The following is a 16,036-nucleotide window of genomic DNA, read 5'->3' as shown; positions in this document are numbered from 1 at the left end:
CAGTTTTTATTTTTCTGAAACTGTCTACCTTGCATCAGTCCAATTTTAGAGCAAGATTAAGACTGGCGTAACATTTCAGACCAGACTAAAATACCTCTGGGAAACTGGCCCTGGGGTTTGCATCTGAGGCCTGTATGTGGATAGGTTCAGGGTTTAAAAGCACATTGGTCAGGGTTAGGTGAAGAGTGTGGTTTCAGTTAAATGTTATAAAAGTAAATACACTGTGTTAAAATGACTGTTTATTTTCTATATTAAACCAAGACCACAATCTTCCCCTAAGCTTAACCGACTGCTGTGAGTGCCTTAATATAACCATGAAAAGTTGTATCTTGCTTCAGTTGCTACTAGTGGATGTTATCGGAAAACAAATGAAATGTGTTGTCAGAAAACATTTCGCCGATACTTTTGGTATTAACATTTTGAGACTTACAGGGTTTTCTCATTAGGTTGATACAACATGTAATCAAGGCCAAAACACATTTGCTATTGTAAGAGACAGGGCTGTCTCATTGCAACAGTGCAAACAGATCAAGAGGTTATTTGTCAGGTAACTCGAAAAAATCTGATTCCTTCGACATCTGATTGAAACGCAACTTACTTACAATATTCCATTTAGATGAGTTACAGTGAAACATAAACACTCATGAGCAAATCTGTGTAGTGAAGTGCTTTGAAGGGTTAGTTGAAGACATACTGTAGATGTTTTGAGACAGATTCTGCTGAATGTTCTATTGCTAAGCATTTGATAGAGTTTTTATTCCGATTAGCTCTCATCCCTCATCATGGTTATATTTAGAAAACAAAAGACTCCACGTCTATTTACTAAGGTGAGCATAGATACTTTGGTTCCATCTCTAACCAAAAACAGATGGCAGCTACATGTTAGTGCTCAGCAGAAATCCCATTAGTTTGCAGTAGGACAATATGGTCCCAAAGAGCAAAGATTTGGTTCTGACACGTGTGTGGAAAAACAACAACACACATTTAAATTCTTGTTGTCCAGTAAATGCTGAACAGACTCTCCATCAGAGAATACCCATGTGGCATAGGAGGAGATAAGATGTCTCTGCATTGTCCCCTGAGAGGTAATGGCCCTGCTTTGTCCAGTAACACAAAGGATGTCTTACAACTCAGCCCCAGATTAAGGCCACAAGGTCAGAAATCGGGGCTTTGAGTTTCTGTGCATCAGATCGAAGTGGTCATTCTCCAGGAACATTGCCCTCAACCTCCTCCTGGAGGTGGAGGAGGTGTGTGTGTGCTCTTTTCTTTTGTTTTATAGACTTGCTCGCAGTTAATTTGCATTTTCCTGCTATCAAAAAAGAGGCGTGCAGAGTGAGAATAGAGCTTGTTTCAGTCTGATGATCCAGACTGATTTATTAACAGGGGAGAGGGTAACACTATAGTTGCTCATTTCTGTCTTTGCCTGTTGTTCTGAGTATCATGGCTGGAGGTTATTCTGCACTTTTTTTTTTTTTAGCATTTATGAATCAGTCATTTTCGGCATGAGCTCACACATACCCAGTGGTGTGTGCTATGGTGTTTTCGCAGGGTCACGGGGTTGGAGAAGTGTAGGTATGAGGGAAGTCAAAGAGTGTGTTTCAAAGGCTTTCTAGTGTTTGGTCCCTTTGCCCTGTGGGCTTTGCTATTTCCAATATAAGGCCCTCTCTGTGGAACTTCCTTGGATTGTACTGCCCTATTTTGAAGGCTCCTGTTACCATGGTTACTGCAACCCCATGTAAAATACACGATGGTGGTGAGTACAACCTCAAGTGGGAGCACACATTTCAGTAGTCATGGTTACAACAACCTCTAAAGGATGAATTATGTAACTGGTGTTGTGTTTCAGACCAGATAGTCACTGGCAGGCAGAAACGGGTAACTCATAGCTACACTATATTTTTTCTTCTGTTTGGGCAAACTCCAACGTTTATCACTGTGGCGTGATACACGCGCATGAACTTTTACTTTCTAATAATTGCAAAAATGTTGAGTTCATGGCAGGCTTTGTCAGTGAATCAAAATGACTTTCAGGGAGAACGATTCAGTTGTTTTCAGGCAGAGCTGATTGAGTGGAACGAGAATAACTCCTCCTCTTTCTTCAGCGTTTCTGCAACACGTCTCATCATTTTCTTTATGTCTTCGGACAACCAGCTGATTTGAGGATGTTACCGTGTCTGGCTGAGATACTGTGCAGCACCAGTGCGCGTGTGTGAGTGCTGGTGTGTGTATATCTGACGATGAGTAAATATGTGTATTTACACGCATGGATTAACTCACCTCCCTGCCACACCCAGTTGCTCCATGTCCCGCAGGCCGTTGCCGTGTAAACAGTCATGATTTGAGGACACAATGTACAGCAGCAGGTCTTTATTTGCCTTTCATGTCACTATACATTAATCTGTGGTGACGGTGACTATGACAAGCAGATGCCACAACTGGGCTCGTCCTATTCGAATCCTTTAGGAAAGCAGGGTGTTGATGAAACAAGAGTATCATTATGCTGATTTATCTCTATTTAAAGTTTCGGTTTCCCCAAAACAAACTCAGAAAAAAGGCAGCCCTGCAGCGGTTAAAAAAAAAAAAGAGAGAGAGAGAAAGAGTCATCTCATGTTTTGATCATCAGCTGACATATTTCGGCATGAAACCTTCACCAGAACATACATGACAGCACTGAACTCTCTTTTTAATTGCCAAATCATCCAAACAACAGGAAAACAGCTGCACTTGTACGCCCTCGAGAAGATCCACAATGCAGGAGAAAAAGTAAAGACAAAAAAAAAATATATAGAAATTGTTTACTGGTCATAACTACGACCGCTGCTAGAGGTCGGCTAACAATAAAACGTAACTATGGTTTGTAATAAGCCGCATGCACAGGCAACCTATGGGCTCATTTTTTACAGGACACTCTCGAAATTCAGTGAAGCAGAAGTGCACCTCTTTCCTCTTATGAACGGATTCCCGCTCTTAAAATATGACACATGGATGTCATCACGGTTACACACAATAAATAGGGATAATTTTTACGTTACTAAAACTAATTTGGTTTAATTTGGCTAATTTGAATATTTGATTTTATCCTCTGTCAGTTAAATTTATGAGTTGACACTGACTCCTCAAAGACATGTTGTAAAGAGACAGCAGCTGTGTAATTAATGATGCTGCGTTTTTTTGGTTGCTGAATTAGATCATCAACCTGAAGTGAGGTATTCCACTGCTTTGATATGCTTCTTATTACTGGGATAAAACTCTCTGTCCAGATTTAGTGTTCTACTTTTTGAGAGAGACATCGTCTTCACCAGGTTAACTGCTTATTTGGATGCATTTAATCTCATCTCGAATGCAATTTTTTGATCAGTTATCGCTTTTCATGTGTCTGTCTGGCAACTGAACGCCTAATTGTGTGTCTGTGTGTCTCAGGTTAGATAAGAAAAGGAAAGATTTACAGTATCTGCTCTGTTCAGTAATGTCCGAGAAAAACTTTTTTCCACTGATTACTTTTTGTGAGACAACTGACAGTCTTTGACTCTACGCCACATCAAGGTTATGCAAATATTACAAAAGCGGTCTGACTCTCTGGTTGGCTCAGTGCTTCATTAGAGTGGAGCCGGCAGAGCAGTGAATATGTTTACAGTCAGGAAAATATGCAGGCCTACCTTAACTACAACAGTTTTTATATGCACGGTCTTAAGGTGTTGCATGTGTTCTGCATGGCTGAGAGGATTTATAGCCAAATATTCACAGTAGCATAGTAGAATGAAATACCGATCTCCATTATATATAATGGAGAAAATGCCCGGCTGTGTTTATGTAAGGTTGATTGTTCAAGATCCATGCGGTCTCCGTCTTGTGTGTTGGGTGTTGATTTAGTAGGGTTCAACAGGCTGTCATTGAGCCAACCCCTCGGTAAGCATTTATAGACTCTTTGGGTAGAGAACCAGCTGACAGGCGTATATTATGTACTCTATAGAGAAAGTGGGGGATGCCTCTACAGTGTGGCTTTGCTTCAGCTGAACTGTTTGGAGTGGAGTGGGTGATATAGGGATACATCGGAAAAAAATCCTCGTCTTAGGAGCTTTTAAAAGTTTTAAAAGCACAGGTGGTTGCTGTTGTGCCACAAAACCTGCCTGGAAGATAAACAACCTATCGGGTATAACAACTGTGAATAGGCTTGTTTTACATTTTACATTTTCACGCTCTAATAGCGCTACTGAGATTTTAGCATTGGCGGTTGGCATTCAGAATTACCTTGACTGTTTTCAAACCAGTCCCTACTCTCCCCACACATTGAAAACATACATTTGAAAACATGAAGATGACAAAACAATGATGGATTACAAACAGGTTTTTAAGCATCTGCACGCTGAATTTCATTACATGGTAAGTAAATTGAAAATACAACCTGGATTGGAGCAAAATCAAAAACTAAGTCAAAAACCCTTTAGGATACTGGTAAGACTTTACTTTCGACCCTGAGAATGACTGATTCCATGAGTCTCTTGTTTCTGTTGTCAAGGGAAAGATGGTGATCACATCATCCGGTTATAAAAGTTTATTAGACATTCTGAACATCCTTCAATTTCCATCCAGAAATGTAAATCCTTCTAAGCAAAGAACATTTGTTAAAACCCAAACTCTGCTCTTGTATATGTTACACGTTACAGTCAAAAACCTTTTTTGTACCACTAAGACTAAGATGAACTTTGTTCCGTAATAAGTCTATGAGCTAAGATCCTCTTAGCTGCAAAAAAACGGAATCATCCAAAACTGTTAAGTTCACAGTCATACAGAATAACAAACACGTAACACGTATACAAACAACAATAACGACAAACTTAATTCAGTCATCATTTTTTGTCCTTGCAGGCTGCATGAAAGAAAAGAAAATTATCTAAAATGTCCGGGCATGCTTTGTAAAATGATCAGCTATAATACAAAGTTTACATGTTTTTTAGTGAAAGGGCTAAAATGCTGTAGGTAAAACAGCGGGTATGGTCCTTGAACACAAAACACCACAGTGCAGGTGGGAGTTGTGTCATTGGCACAGCGAGACAGCCAGGTGTTAGGTGTGTGACTGCCATGTGTTATGTGATTATTTTAAGGTAAACCATTGTTTCTTGATGTGTTAGGGGCTGTCATAAGAAGCTGTAATTGAACATTTTTAATCTATGCAGTTCACGTATTTATCAACAGATACAGCCAAAAGTAAGTTGTATTTGGCAGGCCTCTGAAACAGAAACCATTCAATTTTGAATTCAGTCTGCGCTGCATTGTTGGTGCTCTGACCTGCAGATCACAGGAAATAAATGCAGAGTGACGAATCAATTCTTTTCTCTTCCACACCGTATCCCTCTCTCCTCCTCTCTCTACTTTTGCTTGTCTCTTTGCTCCACAACCCCTGTCTGTCTCTCACCCCCTCCTTCTCCAGCCTTCCTCCTTTTTGCTTGCCCGTGTAATGTGTCAGTTTGCTTCCTTTCTCTGCTTTAGAACAATCTTTAACATAAACCAAGTCTGGTATGTTTTGTTTCCAGGCTTTATCCTGTCTCTCCCTTCTCTCCTCCACTTCTCTTTCAGCTAATGTTTGTGTGTGTTATTGTGTGTATCTAGCGATGTCTCAGTCTCACATTAATTTGAGTCGGTAACCTCGCTTTGTTCGTTCTATTAATCCCCCAAGTCTTAACAAAGAGAAATCCTCTCCTTCGCGTTCTCTCAACCTCTGTGCATGGATAAGTTTTCAAATTTATCTTTCCCTCTCGGATCATCTTTCCCACAGTACCAATCTTCTAATCTCACTTCTGCTTTTACCTTTGTGTTTTACAGCTTACCTGTTCACTTGCTCACTATTTTTTTCTCTCTGACTCTCGCTAGCACTGTCTTTTTTGTTTTTCTCCCTGGGTCGTCTCTCTCACAGTGATAAGTGGTCATTAGTCTTATTTGTCAATACGCCTAAAATGGCATTAAATCTTTGTATTTTCCATGTATACCAAATTGTTATGTAATATGAGCCAGGAGCAATTTTTACGCTAATTTTAGTATTTTCTCTATCTTTCCAGCAGATATGTTATTGTTTATTTCTAAAGATCTTGTACTGTAAATTTTGTTTTGTTTGATGGCAAATTTTGTGCATGGACAATCCTCAGAGTGTGTGAAGCGGTAATGATGGACAAAGTTTCCCATCGGTGTATGTATAGCTTTGGGCCTTTTTTGCTATAAATACACTCAAATATAGCTAGAAATTGTTTCTGGATGACTGTTTGTATGTTTCTTTACTCTCACGCTGTTGCAGTCCAGTGAGGCACACCACAGCCTCTGTTGCTGAAGAGACAAACGCTACATGGCCAAAACACTTGAAAGTAACTGTTGAACAACTTGTTCCAAAATCATGGGCAATAAAGGGATAGTTTGCCTTTTCTGGAAATAAACTTATTCATTTTCTTACCAAGAGTAAGATGAAAAAATGATATTACTCCCATGTTTGTATGGTAAATATAAAGCTACTACCAGCACCCCGTTGGCTTAGCTTAGCATAAAGACTGGAAACAGTGGGGAAACAGCAGATGTCAGCATAGTCAGAAGAAGAAACCTCCCATAAAACCCCAACTAGTCAATTTTAGATCTTGGCTTTTAACGAGTTAAACAGACGAGATATTATTAAATAGTGAGCCTCAGGGGTGCTGGTAGACAGATTCCTTCACCTTTGGTCAGAGCCAGGCTAGCTGTTTTCCGCAACTCCAGTTTTTGTGGTAGTCTAAGATAACAGGCTGCATATTTAGCAAAGTAGATGTGAAAGTGGCACCAATCTTCTCATCTCACTCTTGGCAAGAAAACGAGTCAGTATTTTTCAAAGTGTGCTTTTAATATTCTGCTACATTTTTGCATTGATTAGCCTATCACGGAAATAAGGCACAGCTTTGTGCAAACTAAATACTGCAGAGGTTAAAGAACACAAAAAGCTCAAAGGTTTGTTGACAAACTTTACTGTGTTTTTCCCTTGCTCTAGAAAGTAAAGTAGAAAGTAGAAAGCATAAGTAGGCTACTGAAAAGTAGACTACTTATGCTTTGGACTGCATTCTTCTGTCACATAATCCTTACCTTAATGGCTTTAGTGTTCCCTCAAGAGTCTCCCATGACAGCCTCCATTTTTTTTGGGAAAGGCTTTCAAAACGTGTTGGAACCAGGTTGCTCCTATTCAGCCACAAGAGTATTAGGGAGGTCGGGTACTGATGTTGGGCCATAAATCCTGGCTCGCAATCGGCGTTCCAGTTCATCCCAAAAGTGGTGGAGTTGTAGAGGTCAAGTTCTTTCATGCTGAATGTGGGAAAAAAAAATTCTACATGGACCTCGTGTTTGCTGGGGCCTTGTCATTTTGAAACAGAAAAAAACAACCTTCCCCAAATTATTGCCACAAACTTTTAAGCACACTATTGTCTAAAATAGAATTGTACGCTGTAGTGTGAAGATTTTTCCTTCTTTGGAACTGACGGACCTGGTCCAAACCATGAAAAAAAACCCCAGGCTAAAAGTACACCAAAGTACATACTTTTGTCCGTTCAGTGTACATCAGTGCTGAATATGAGCATGTTTATGTTAATATGTGTGTGTTCACGTCCGTTTTAACAGAACTCCGGGTAACAAACCAGGCAGTAGCCCAAGGGGTCAGACACCAGATGAGACCGGACGCCGCCAGGGGCCAAGCCACGATGCCAACTCCTCTGTTTCTGACTTGGCCAACTCAGTCACCAGTGACATGCTTATGGTAACACACAATATCAACACAGCCCCGTGAGACACAATTTATTGATACACCACTAGTTCATCCATGCTGTGTCTGTTTTCTGCTTTGCTGAACTCATCTATATTAAGAAGAGGAGGACTGCTGTCAGCAAAGCCTTTTAAATCATAATAAATGAGATTGCTGAGAGACTTGAATGGTGCTTCCACATCATCTTTCATAATCTAAGATGAATGTTACATCCAGGCGTAGAGACAAGGAAGGGGAAGATGAGCCAAGGGAGTAGAGGAGATAATGTAAAAACCTCAAAATAGGACTTCAGCTTAGTAGTGATTAATCACCCCTGTACAAACCTGGTTATATTGGCTTAAATGAAATTTAGCAGGACATACAGTATAAGCCTCCTATATAATGTTTATGTTCATTATGTCTGTGTTGCTTAGTTTTTAACTTGTAGAAAATACCTGTTGTTTGATGCAGTTTGAATATCGAGGGTGACAGCAGCTGACAAACCAAACACTGCTCGAGGTCCACTTGCTCACTGTAGCACACGTTTCGTTATCGGCAGAGGAAGGTTGCTCACTTTTCATGGAAATGAAGCCCGAATCAGTTCAGGCAGAGCACAGTAGTCGGAGTTGTTTTGGCATGGGCTGTCTCACACATGCTTCACAATCATTGGTTCATTCACAGCTGTGTGAGTAGAAACAGGAAATCCTATTAAGGCAGGTGTACAGGGCGGCCATTATAATCTCAAACCTGTAACCATTTCTCTGCTGATACTCTCATGCCTTCCCGACCTCCTCCTTATGTTTTACTTTTGGTATTGTTGGTATAACTAAGATTTATGTTCAAATCTTAAAGAGTTCTCAAAGAACCAGGCGGTCAAATCTGTTTCACCGTTTTCTTTAAATGGTCAATTTTTTGACGTGTCTCTGACTGAACTTTAGGTGTATAAACTTTACTTGATTCTGAGCAGTTTCAAGACACCTCATCCATGTTGGCTTTAAATTTGAGGTTGACAATTCAGTGACACCTGACAGTTGAAGCTTAACCTGCCGATGAAAAGTGGGTGTTACGGTGGTCAAAAGCTCCAGAACGAGCTTGAGTGTTGACCTTGAGTGGTGATTGTTTTTGGGTCCTATTTTTTGTAGTTTTGCCCATGGCTCCTATCATTAATAATAATAACACTATACTTACAAAATTAATTGCTGAGATCTGGAAACATGGCAACATCGCTAAAAATAAGTCCACTGGGGTGAAAAGCACAAGCTGTCAGGAAATCATATGGGTTTAATCCAACCTCCAGATCAGCCAAACTCATTTGGAAGAGTAAATACTGGCGTTAAAATTATTTCCAAACCTGTCTGCTGTAAACATCCATCACTATTTAATTTGCCCGAAGTGCTTGCCAAATCACAGTAGTTATTTTGGTAAGTGAAACGTTTGGCTTTATTAAACGGATAGAAATGATGGACAAAGCTACAAAAAGACAACCAAAGTTGCAATAAACCAGAATTATCCTTTAAAAACATTTTGTATGAGGTGTTTACATTTATTATTCCACCGCCTACAGTATATAATACACCTTGTTGGTTCTAGAGAGGACAGTGAGAAAAGAAAGCCTACACATTTAAGTTCGATTGAGCAAAGTCCTATGAGAAGTGTTTCCTCCTCCCAAGTCTTTCATCACTCAAAAAGTTCTGTCTTCATCCCACTCAGCTCACCCACCTGTATAGCATCACAGTTAGTTACTGCCGTACAGTATCTCAGCTAACAGAAGTAATCGTCACTCTGAAGTGAGACACTGGGAGGGGAGGGGACATGCGCCTTATTCAGCGAGGTTCAGTAATTAGCTATGAAAGAACACACAGTGCTGTGGGTGCTGCGAGAATATGGCAGAGATGGGTATGAGCAATGTGTAATTATGTGGGTCTCATGGTGTGTCTGAGGAATTCACAGTAGTGGCGCTTAATGATAATACTCATTCTAGGCAGTTTTGCCGAAGGCGTCTATATATTACACAACCCTCCTTTCATGCTGAAAATACCCATCCAGCACTTTTGAGCCACTTTTGCCGCTGTAGGAAAAGCAATGGCAGTATACACAGACTTTATTCCACACACTGTATCGAGAAAAAGGATGCTGTGAAATGGCACTGAACGTCAGAGTGTATATACATCCAACCCTCTCAAGCGTCTCAGGTGATAGGGGTTGGGGGAGGACGGGTGGGGGTCCTGTCAGCATCACATGGTTCTTATCAGGATGCACTCTGACACTGCTTTCATTTTGTGTGATGCTCACAGAGCCATGAATAGTGCGGTGTGAATGTCTCTTTGCCCCTGTGTCATCACACATCCACCTATTTGCGGAGGTTTACATGTGCTTTATTCAGTGAAGGATATGGCTGGCCGTATTCAATTTTTAATTTTTTTTTAATTAGTTAATTTATTTTTTTGTCAACAAATCCCTTGAAAAGACCAGACTGGCAACTTCCCAAGCCTACAGTATATGTGGCACTCAGCACCAAGCCCATTCATTTTTACAGAGGACGTAAATCTTTAGAAATTGGTCAGAGATATTAATTTTCAAAAAAGGCTAAATAAGCTCAAAATAAGCTACAGTCCATGTTCACATTCACTGTAATGAAGGAGCATGTCAGTCCGTGCAACATGTGGCTCATTTTTGAGTTTTTAATTGTTTTTGGACAACAATGGAGGTCAATGGCAGAGGAATAAGCTGTATCAGGCTTTAGCTAGAGAGACAGTATTTGTTAGAATCAGTTCATTGCTGGTGTTGGTCTTGTCAAGGGATTTGTTGACAATAATAATAAAAAAATATATACAGTATCGGCAGCCTTATTCTTTAAACAAATAATGCACATATATACTTCCGCAATTGTGCAATTGTCATTAGATTCCACAATAACAAAAATATAAAACATCACAGGATTTATCCTTTAAAATGTTGCAAAGAACTGGCCATGTTTTGTGCTCTGAGAGAATTTAAGAATTGAATGAGAAGAGAGGACTGGGGGGAAAAAAAGAGAACGCACCCAAATGCAGAAATTGGGGAAAAGCAATTTAGTCCAGCTGTTGTGTAGAGGACTGCATAATGAAAAGTGATCATATTCAGCATGGAGAATGAAGTTGAGCAGCACCATCAGAAATGTGTAGGAGAATATAGGATTGGATATTAAATTTCTAGAACGGCTCCTTGAGTAAGGCCTCCAGCGATTTCCCCATCAGATAGCACTTTTCACACTGGATTTCTCTCCCTCCCTCCAGGCCACAGCACCATCAGTCAGAGGGTCTGCGAACCAGCAGATAATCTGCCTCTCATCTCCACACAGCCATGGACACTTTGTGCCCTTATTGCACAGCAGACAGCGGCCATGTGACATAACATTATGCTGGTCTGCCAGTTAGGAGCTGGGTTTTTTGTTTGTTTGTTTGTTTTGTTTTGTCTTTGAAGGGCAGAATTAGCGCCCCCTGCGGATTGGAGTCCAAGTTTCCCATTTAGTTTGATATGTGATACCACCTGTCAGCTCCCCTGAGAGTGTTTTACCTGTGTGTGTGAACATGCTGTGACTATGGCCAAGTTTTGACCCTGCGGTCTGATAACAGTAGTAAAATTCTCATGGGCCTACATTTTGTATAGTTGTAATGCTCAGTTTTTGTGGAGACTGTTTTAGAGGTATCGATTCAGCTTTATGGTGTAATCTCAACTCAGTTTCAGTTTACTTGTGTTGTTCTGGAGCTTTCGACCATATCAAACAGTCCTTATCAACAGACTGAGTTTGCTCAGTTGCTAAGGAGCTGTAGATGCTCGGACCTTCCTTGACTCTGAGGAACTCTAGCGCTGTATCCAAAATCACTTTCTCGTTCACTCATTCACTAGTTATAGATTTTTGTGAGATGTTATAGACCCTCAGTAATTAATGAATAGTGAGCAGTGAGCTGAGATTTCAGACACTTATGAATCATCATCATTTTGAGTCTTCACTGACAAATGTAGTGTTACTCAACAGTTTAGCCCATCTTTAATATACAACACAATGCATTGTGGGATTGTAGTTGTTTTTTTTCCACACTCAACAAGTATATATGTTGTTGTATACAACACTGTATAACTGTTGACTCACTGTCAACTTTTACAGTGAGTCAACGTGGATGGATCAGAGCAAATGTAAACATCATATCAACACATCAACATACAGTTCCATGCAACTGAGCAAACTGAGGACTGGGGAGCTTGATTTGAGGTTATTTTGTCAAAAAACGTGAAACTGAGTGTGGCTTTACTGGTTCACTTTATAATAAAACAATGAATATAATCTAAAGAACAAACTAATTTCAAGTGAAATGTGATTTAAATCTCACCTAAAATGTTTCTCTTGGAGATCTTAATTGAAAGGAGGAATCATTTTTCTCCTCACAGGATATAGGTGCTCCTGAAAACTTGGAGTCCACTATGAACTGTGCATACCTAATGAACAACACTAAATTTATCAAAATATTATATCTGGCTTCAAAATAGAACAAAACTAGTAATAAACCCATAAACGTTGTATATGCTTCCCTCTACAATATAGCTCAAACCTATCAACCACTGAGAATGAAATTTAAAAAAAATAACATTTGTCTCCTCTCTCTCCTGCATCTCTTAGTTGTCTCCAGGTTCGGAGGAAGATGAACATGAGGGTCCAGTGTGTGAGAAGCTGGGTCGTATTCAGTTTAGTGTCGGATACAGTTTTCAGGACTCCACACTAACTGTCAAAATTCTGAAGGGCCAGGATTTGCCTGCTAAGGACTTTTCCGGCACCTCTGATCCGTTTGTCAAACTCTACCTGCTGCCGGACAAGAAGCACAAATTGGAGACCAAAGTGAAGAGGAAGAATCTAAACCCCCACTGGAATGAGACCTTCCTGTTTGAAGGTTTGATGGAGGAGGCATTCCTAATACCTTAAACATGAACTTGACAATGTTCACAGCACATGCAGGCACTCCAATGCTATTTTTTTTCTATGTGCGTCACTTTGACTTTTTGGGACTGTGCTGTGTCCATTTCTTTCTCAGGGTTCCCCTATGAGAAGGTGGTCCAGAGGACTCTATACCTGCAGGTTCTCGACTACGACCGCTTCAGCAGGAATGACCCCATAGGAGAGGTGTCCATCCCCCTCAACAAACTGGACCTGGCCAACATGCAGACTTTCTGGAAGGAGCTGAAACCATGTAGCGATGGCAGCGTGAGTGAGAAGGAAAGGGGGGGAGGGAAGGAAGGAGGTAGAGGAAAGAAGGGGAACAGGGAGGAGAGGGAGGAGGGGAAAGAGACGATGGGACAGAATGTAACGGGTGATGTCATTCCTGGCTGCCGTGAGGCTCCCAGGGGAAATGTGGCAGTGCGCTGGTGGGTGAAGAGATAGAAGTGAATATGGAGAGGCTGACAGGTAGACGGAGAGAACACAGACAGCCAGAGGAAGAAACAGAAACACACAGTAAGTAGCAAAAGGGAGAACAATGTGAAAAGGGCATAAAAAAAGTAAACATTTTGCTGTTGTTGTGTATGATTTCTTCAGGGGAGTCGAGGGGATCTGCTGGTGTCTCTGTGCTACAACCCCACAGCCAACACCATCACTGTGAGCATCATCAAAGCCCGCAACCTCAAAGCCATGGACATTGGAGGCACTTCTGGTATAGATGCTCCCTCATCTCCCATGTCCTTTAATTGTTGTCTTTCTACATCATTGGTGCTTCAAAATAAAACTGATAAAAATGATTCATTACTACAAAATGATATTAAATCCATGATAGCAGACAAACTAAACAGGAACGAGATATTTTGAACGGCATACAAACAGGCATATTTCCCTCTCCACAGACCCCTATGTAAAAGTGTGGTTGATGCACAAAGACAAGCGTGTGGAAAAGAAGAAGACAGTGGTAATGAAGCGCTGTCTGAACCCTGTTTTCAACGAGTCCTTCCCCTTTGACGTGCCTGCCCACGTGCTGAGGGAGACTACCATAATTATCACCGTCATGGACAAGGACAGGCTGAGTCGCAATGATGTCATTGGAAAGGTATCTCCTTCCCTCTTCCTTTTTGTTCCTCCTCTCCTTCTTCTCCTTCTTCTTCTCTTCCTCTGTGTTTTTCTGACTCTCTGACAGACCATCAGCGGCGGATCACTGCGCCAGTCTCTACTGACCTCTGCTGGAACGTGCAGACCGATCCTCTAAATTGTAAATGAATACATGGGCAACAAAGGAGGCAGAATGGCACACACCTCATTTTTTAGGGTGAACCAGTTGCTTTTAATTAAACTTACACCGGTGACCAATAAGCATCACATGCAGGCACGTGCAGGTGCACGATCTCGTATGTAAAAGCATATGCCTGAACATTTCCGTTATGATTCATCTCTGAATTATTTGCGTGTCTCAAAGAAAAATGCATCTATTGCCCCTAGGAGAAGATTGGCCAGTACAAATCTTTCAGACACGGTAATAATCTTTGAACCGTGTAATGCACAGATGTGCTACTATGCCGTCTGTCATTCATACACATCTACAGTAACTGCAGCTGCTATATATGTTGCCATCCTGACCGCATATATTATCTGCCTACACACGGCAGTTATTAATATGTTTCCTATTGTACCACACTCATATATAACTTGAAACTGTGCAGAGGACGCTGAAACTTGACCAGTATTTCTTGTGACGTGTACAGATCTGGAGTTTCTTTCTACATGAGAATTACTTAAAGACTCGGTGTCTGATCTTCATTAGTGTCAGCATTAGCCTTTCTCAGAGTATTTCAGCAAGTAAAATCTCTTTCTCTAATGGCTCTTTTTCTGCCCAGGATTTGAGTTAAATTCAGATTAGAGTGGCAGGCTTAGCGGTGAAAGCAGGGCTAGACCTTACTCACAGTGAGCTTTTTTTTTTTCACTTAATACCCCACTGTTTTTCGGGAAGGCTTTTCAAATATAACATCAATCTCTGTTACATGAGTTGCACTGACTCTCTCTTTCTCACAGATTTATCTTTCATGGAAGAGTGGCCCTGCAGAGGTAAAACACTGGAAAGACATGATGGGTCATCCTCGTACTGCCGTGGCCCAGTGGCACGCTCTCAAGGCCTGAGGGACCCAGCGACCAACCTGCCTACAGTGTTTTTCCCCTCAGAATTCAGCATCAGCCGCTCAGCCCCTGCCCTCAGCACATATCCACTACTTCCTAACTGCAGTCTTGGGCTGCAGGAAACTGTCTGTCATCTCTTTGTTCTCAGGCCTCTTTGATATCCCCTGCCCTCAGTCCTTGTGACACTATCTTTAAATTTCACCGTTGTCAAGATCTTTTTCCCCACCTGACCCCCTCTCATCCCTTTGTCTGGACTTAATGTCTTTGATGTCTTTACTCACTTTCTCCTTTTGCCCTCTTTCTATGAGATTTGCTTTTTTTTTTTTGCAAGATATCCCTTAGTCTTTCATCCACCTCGTCAACCACCCTCAGTGTTTAACATCAGAGCAGTACCTCTTGCCACCCATGAATACAAACTACCAACCAAAAATGGATCAAACTGATATTCCAACCATCCTCCATGGCGGGAAGGCAGGCTGCATTCAAACATGCACATGAGTGTGAATGACGCTGACCTGTGCAACCCATTTACCACCCACATCTGTTGTTGCAGTGAGGAATCTTCCACTCTCCTCCTGTTAAGTCCACTTCTGTTACCGTCACTAATCCTGCATACCCTTAAAATGCCTGAAAAATCAGGAAAACCAATGCAGGCAATGGAAGAGTGATGGCCTGTATTTAAAATGAACTGGAACTGGACCATGTCACTCAACTCAATCTTGATCTTTTTCACTTTTCACTCTTTCTCTGGCACCACTGTAATAATTCTCCCTTGGCTGGAACCCTTTGTTGTCTGTGCGTGCTGTGGGTGATGTGCTGTAACCCCAAATGAAATTCTTCAACAACAACAAAAAAAAAAAAAGGATATGAACATGATCATTTAACACGGGTCCATTAGGGCAAGTTTCAAAAAAACACTTTCCTATTTTCTTGGAAAAGAAACCCTAACAGACAGAAAAAAAAGTAGAGTGATTAATGTTGTGTTTTATTTTTTTGTTTTCAAAAGAATTTAGAGGATCATCCTGTTCTTCCAGACAGAAAATAAGCAAAAAGCCAGCTTCCAAAAGTGTGCAAGTGTGGGTTAATGGATGTGTGCATGTGTGTGCGTGTGGGTGTGTGTGCGCGCGCGTGTGTGTGTGTGTGTGTGTGTGTGTGTGTGTGTGTGTGTG

At 41.1% G+C, this 16,036-nt stretch overlaps 1 protein-coding gene across 2 annotated transcripts in view; it reads left to right on the top strand.

Annotated features, from left to right (window-relative positions):
• Positions 1-15,729, top strand: part of syt7b (synaptotagmin VIIb) — a 104,138-nt gene extending 88,409 nt beyond the window's left edge. For both annotated transcript variants that reach the window (XM_040130452.1, XM_040130441.1), the window contains 6 exons: positions 7,621-7,756; positions 12,399-12,666; positions 12,808-12,977; positions 13,308-13,422; positions 13,610-13,809; positions 14,766-15,729. In XM_040130452.1, the coding sequence (XP_039986386.1) occupies positions 7,621-7,756; positions 12,399-12,666; positions 12,808-12,977; positions 13,308-13,422; positions 13,610-13,809; positions 14,766-14,870 (994 nt within the window). In that variant the 3' untranslated portion in view covers positions 14,871-15,729. The remainder of the gene's footprint in view (positions 1-7,620; positions 7,757-12,398; positions 12,667-12,807; positions 12,978-13,307; positions 13,423-13,609; positions 13,810-14,765) is intronic.
• Positions 15,730-16,036: the final 307 nt, after the last annotated feature.

Source organism: Xiphias gladius, chromosome 1 (genome assembly GCF_016859285.1).
Source record: "Xiphias gladius isolate SHS-SW01 ecotype Sanya breed wild chromosome 1, ASM1685928v1, whole genome shotgun sequence".
NCBI lineage: Eukaryota > Metazoa > Chordata > Actinopteri > Istiophoriformes > Xiphiidae > Xiphias > Xiphias gladius.
Note: the sequence above shows the minus strand (reverse complement) of the source record. Positions and strands in the feature narration are given on the sequence as shown.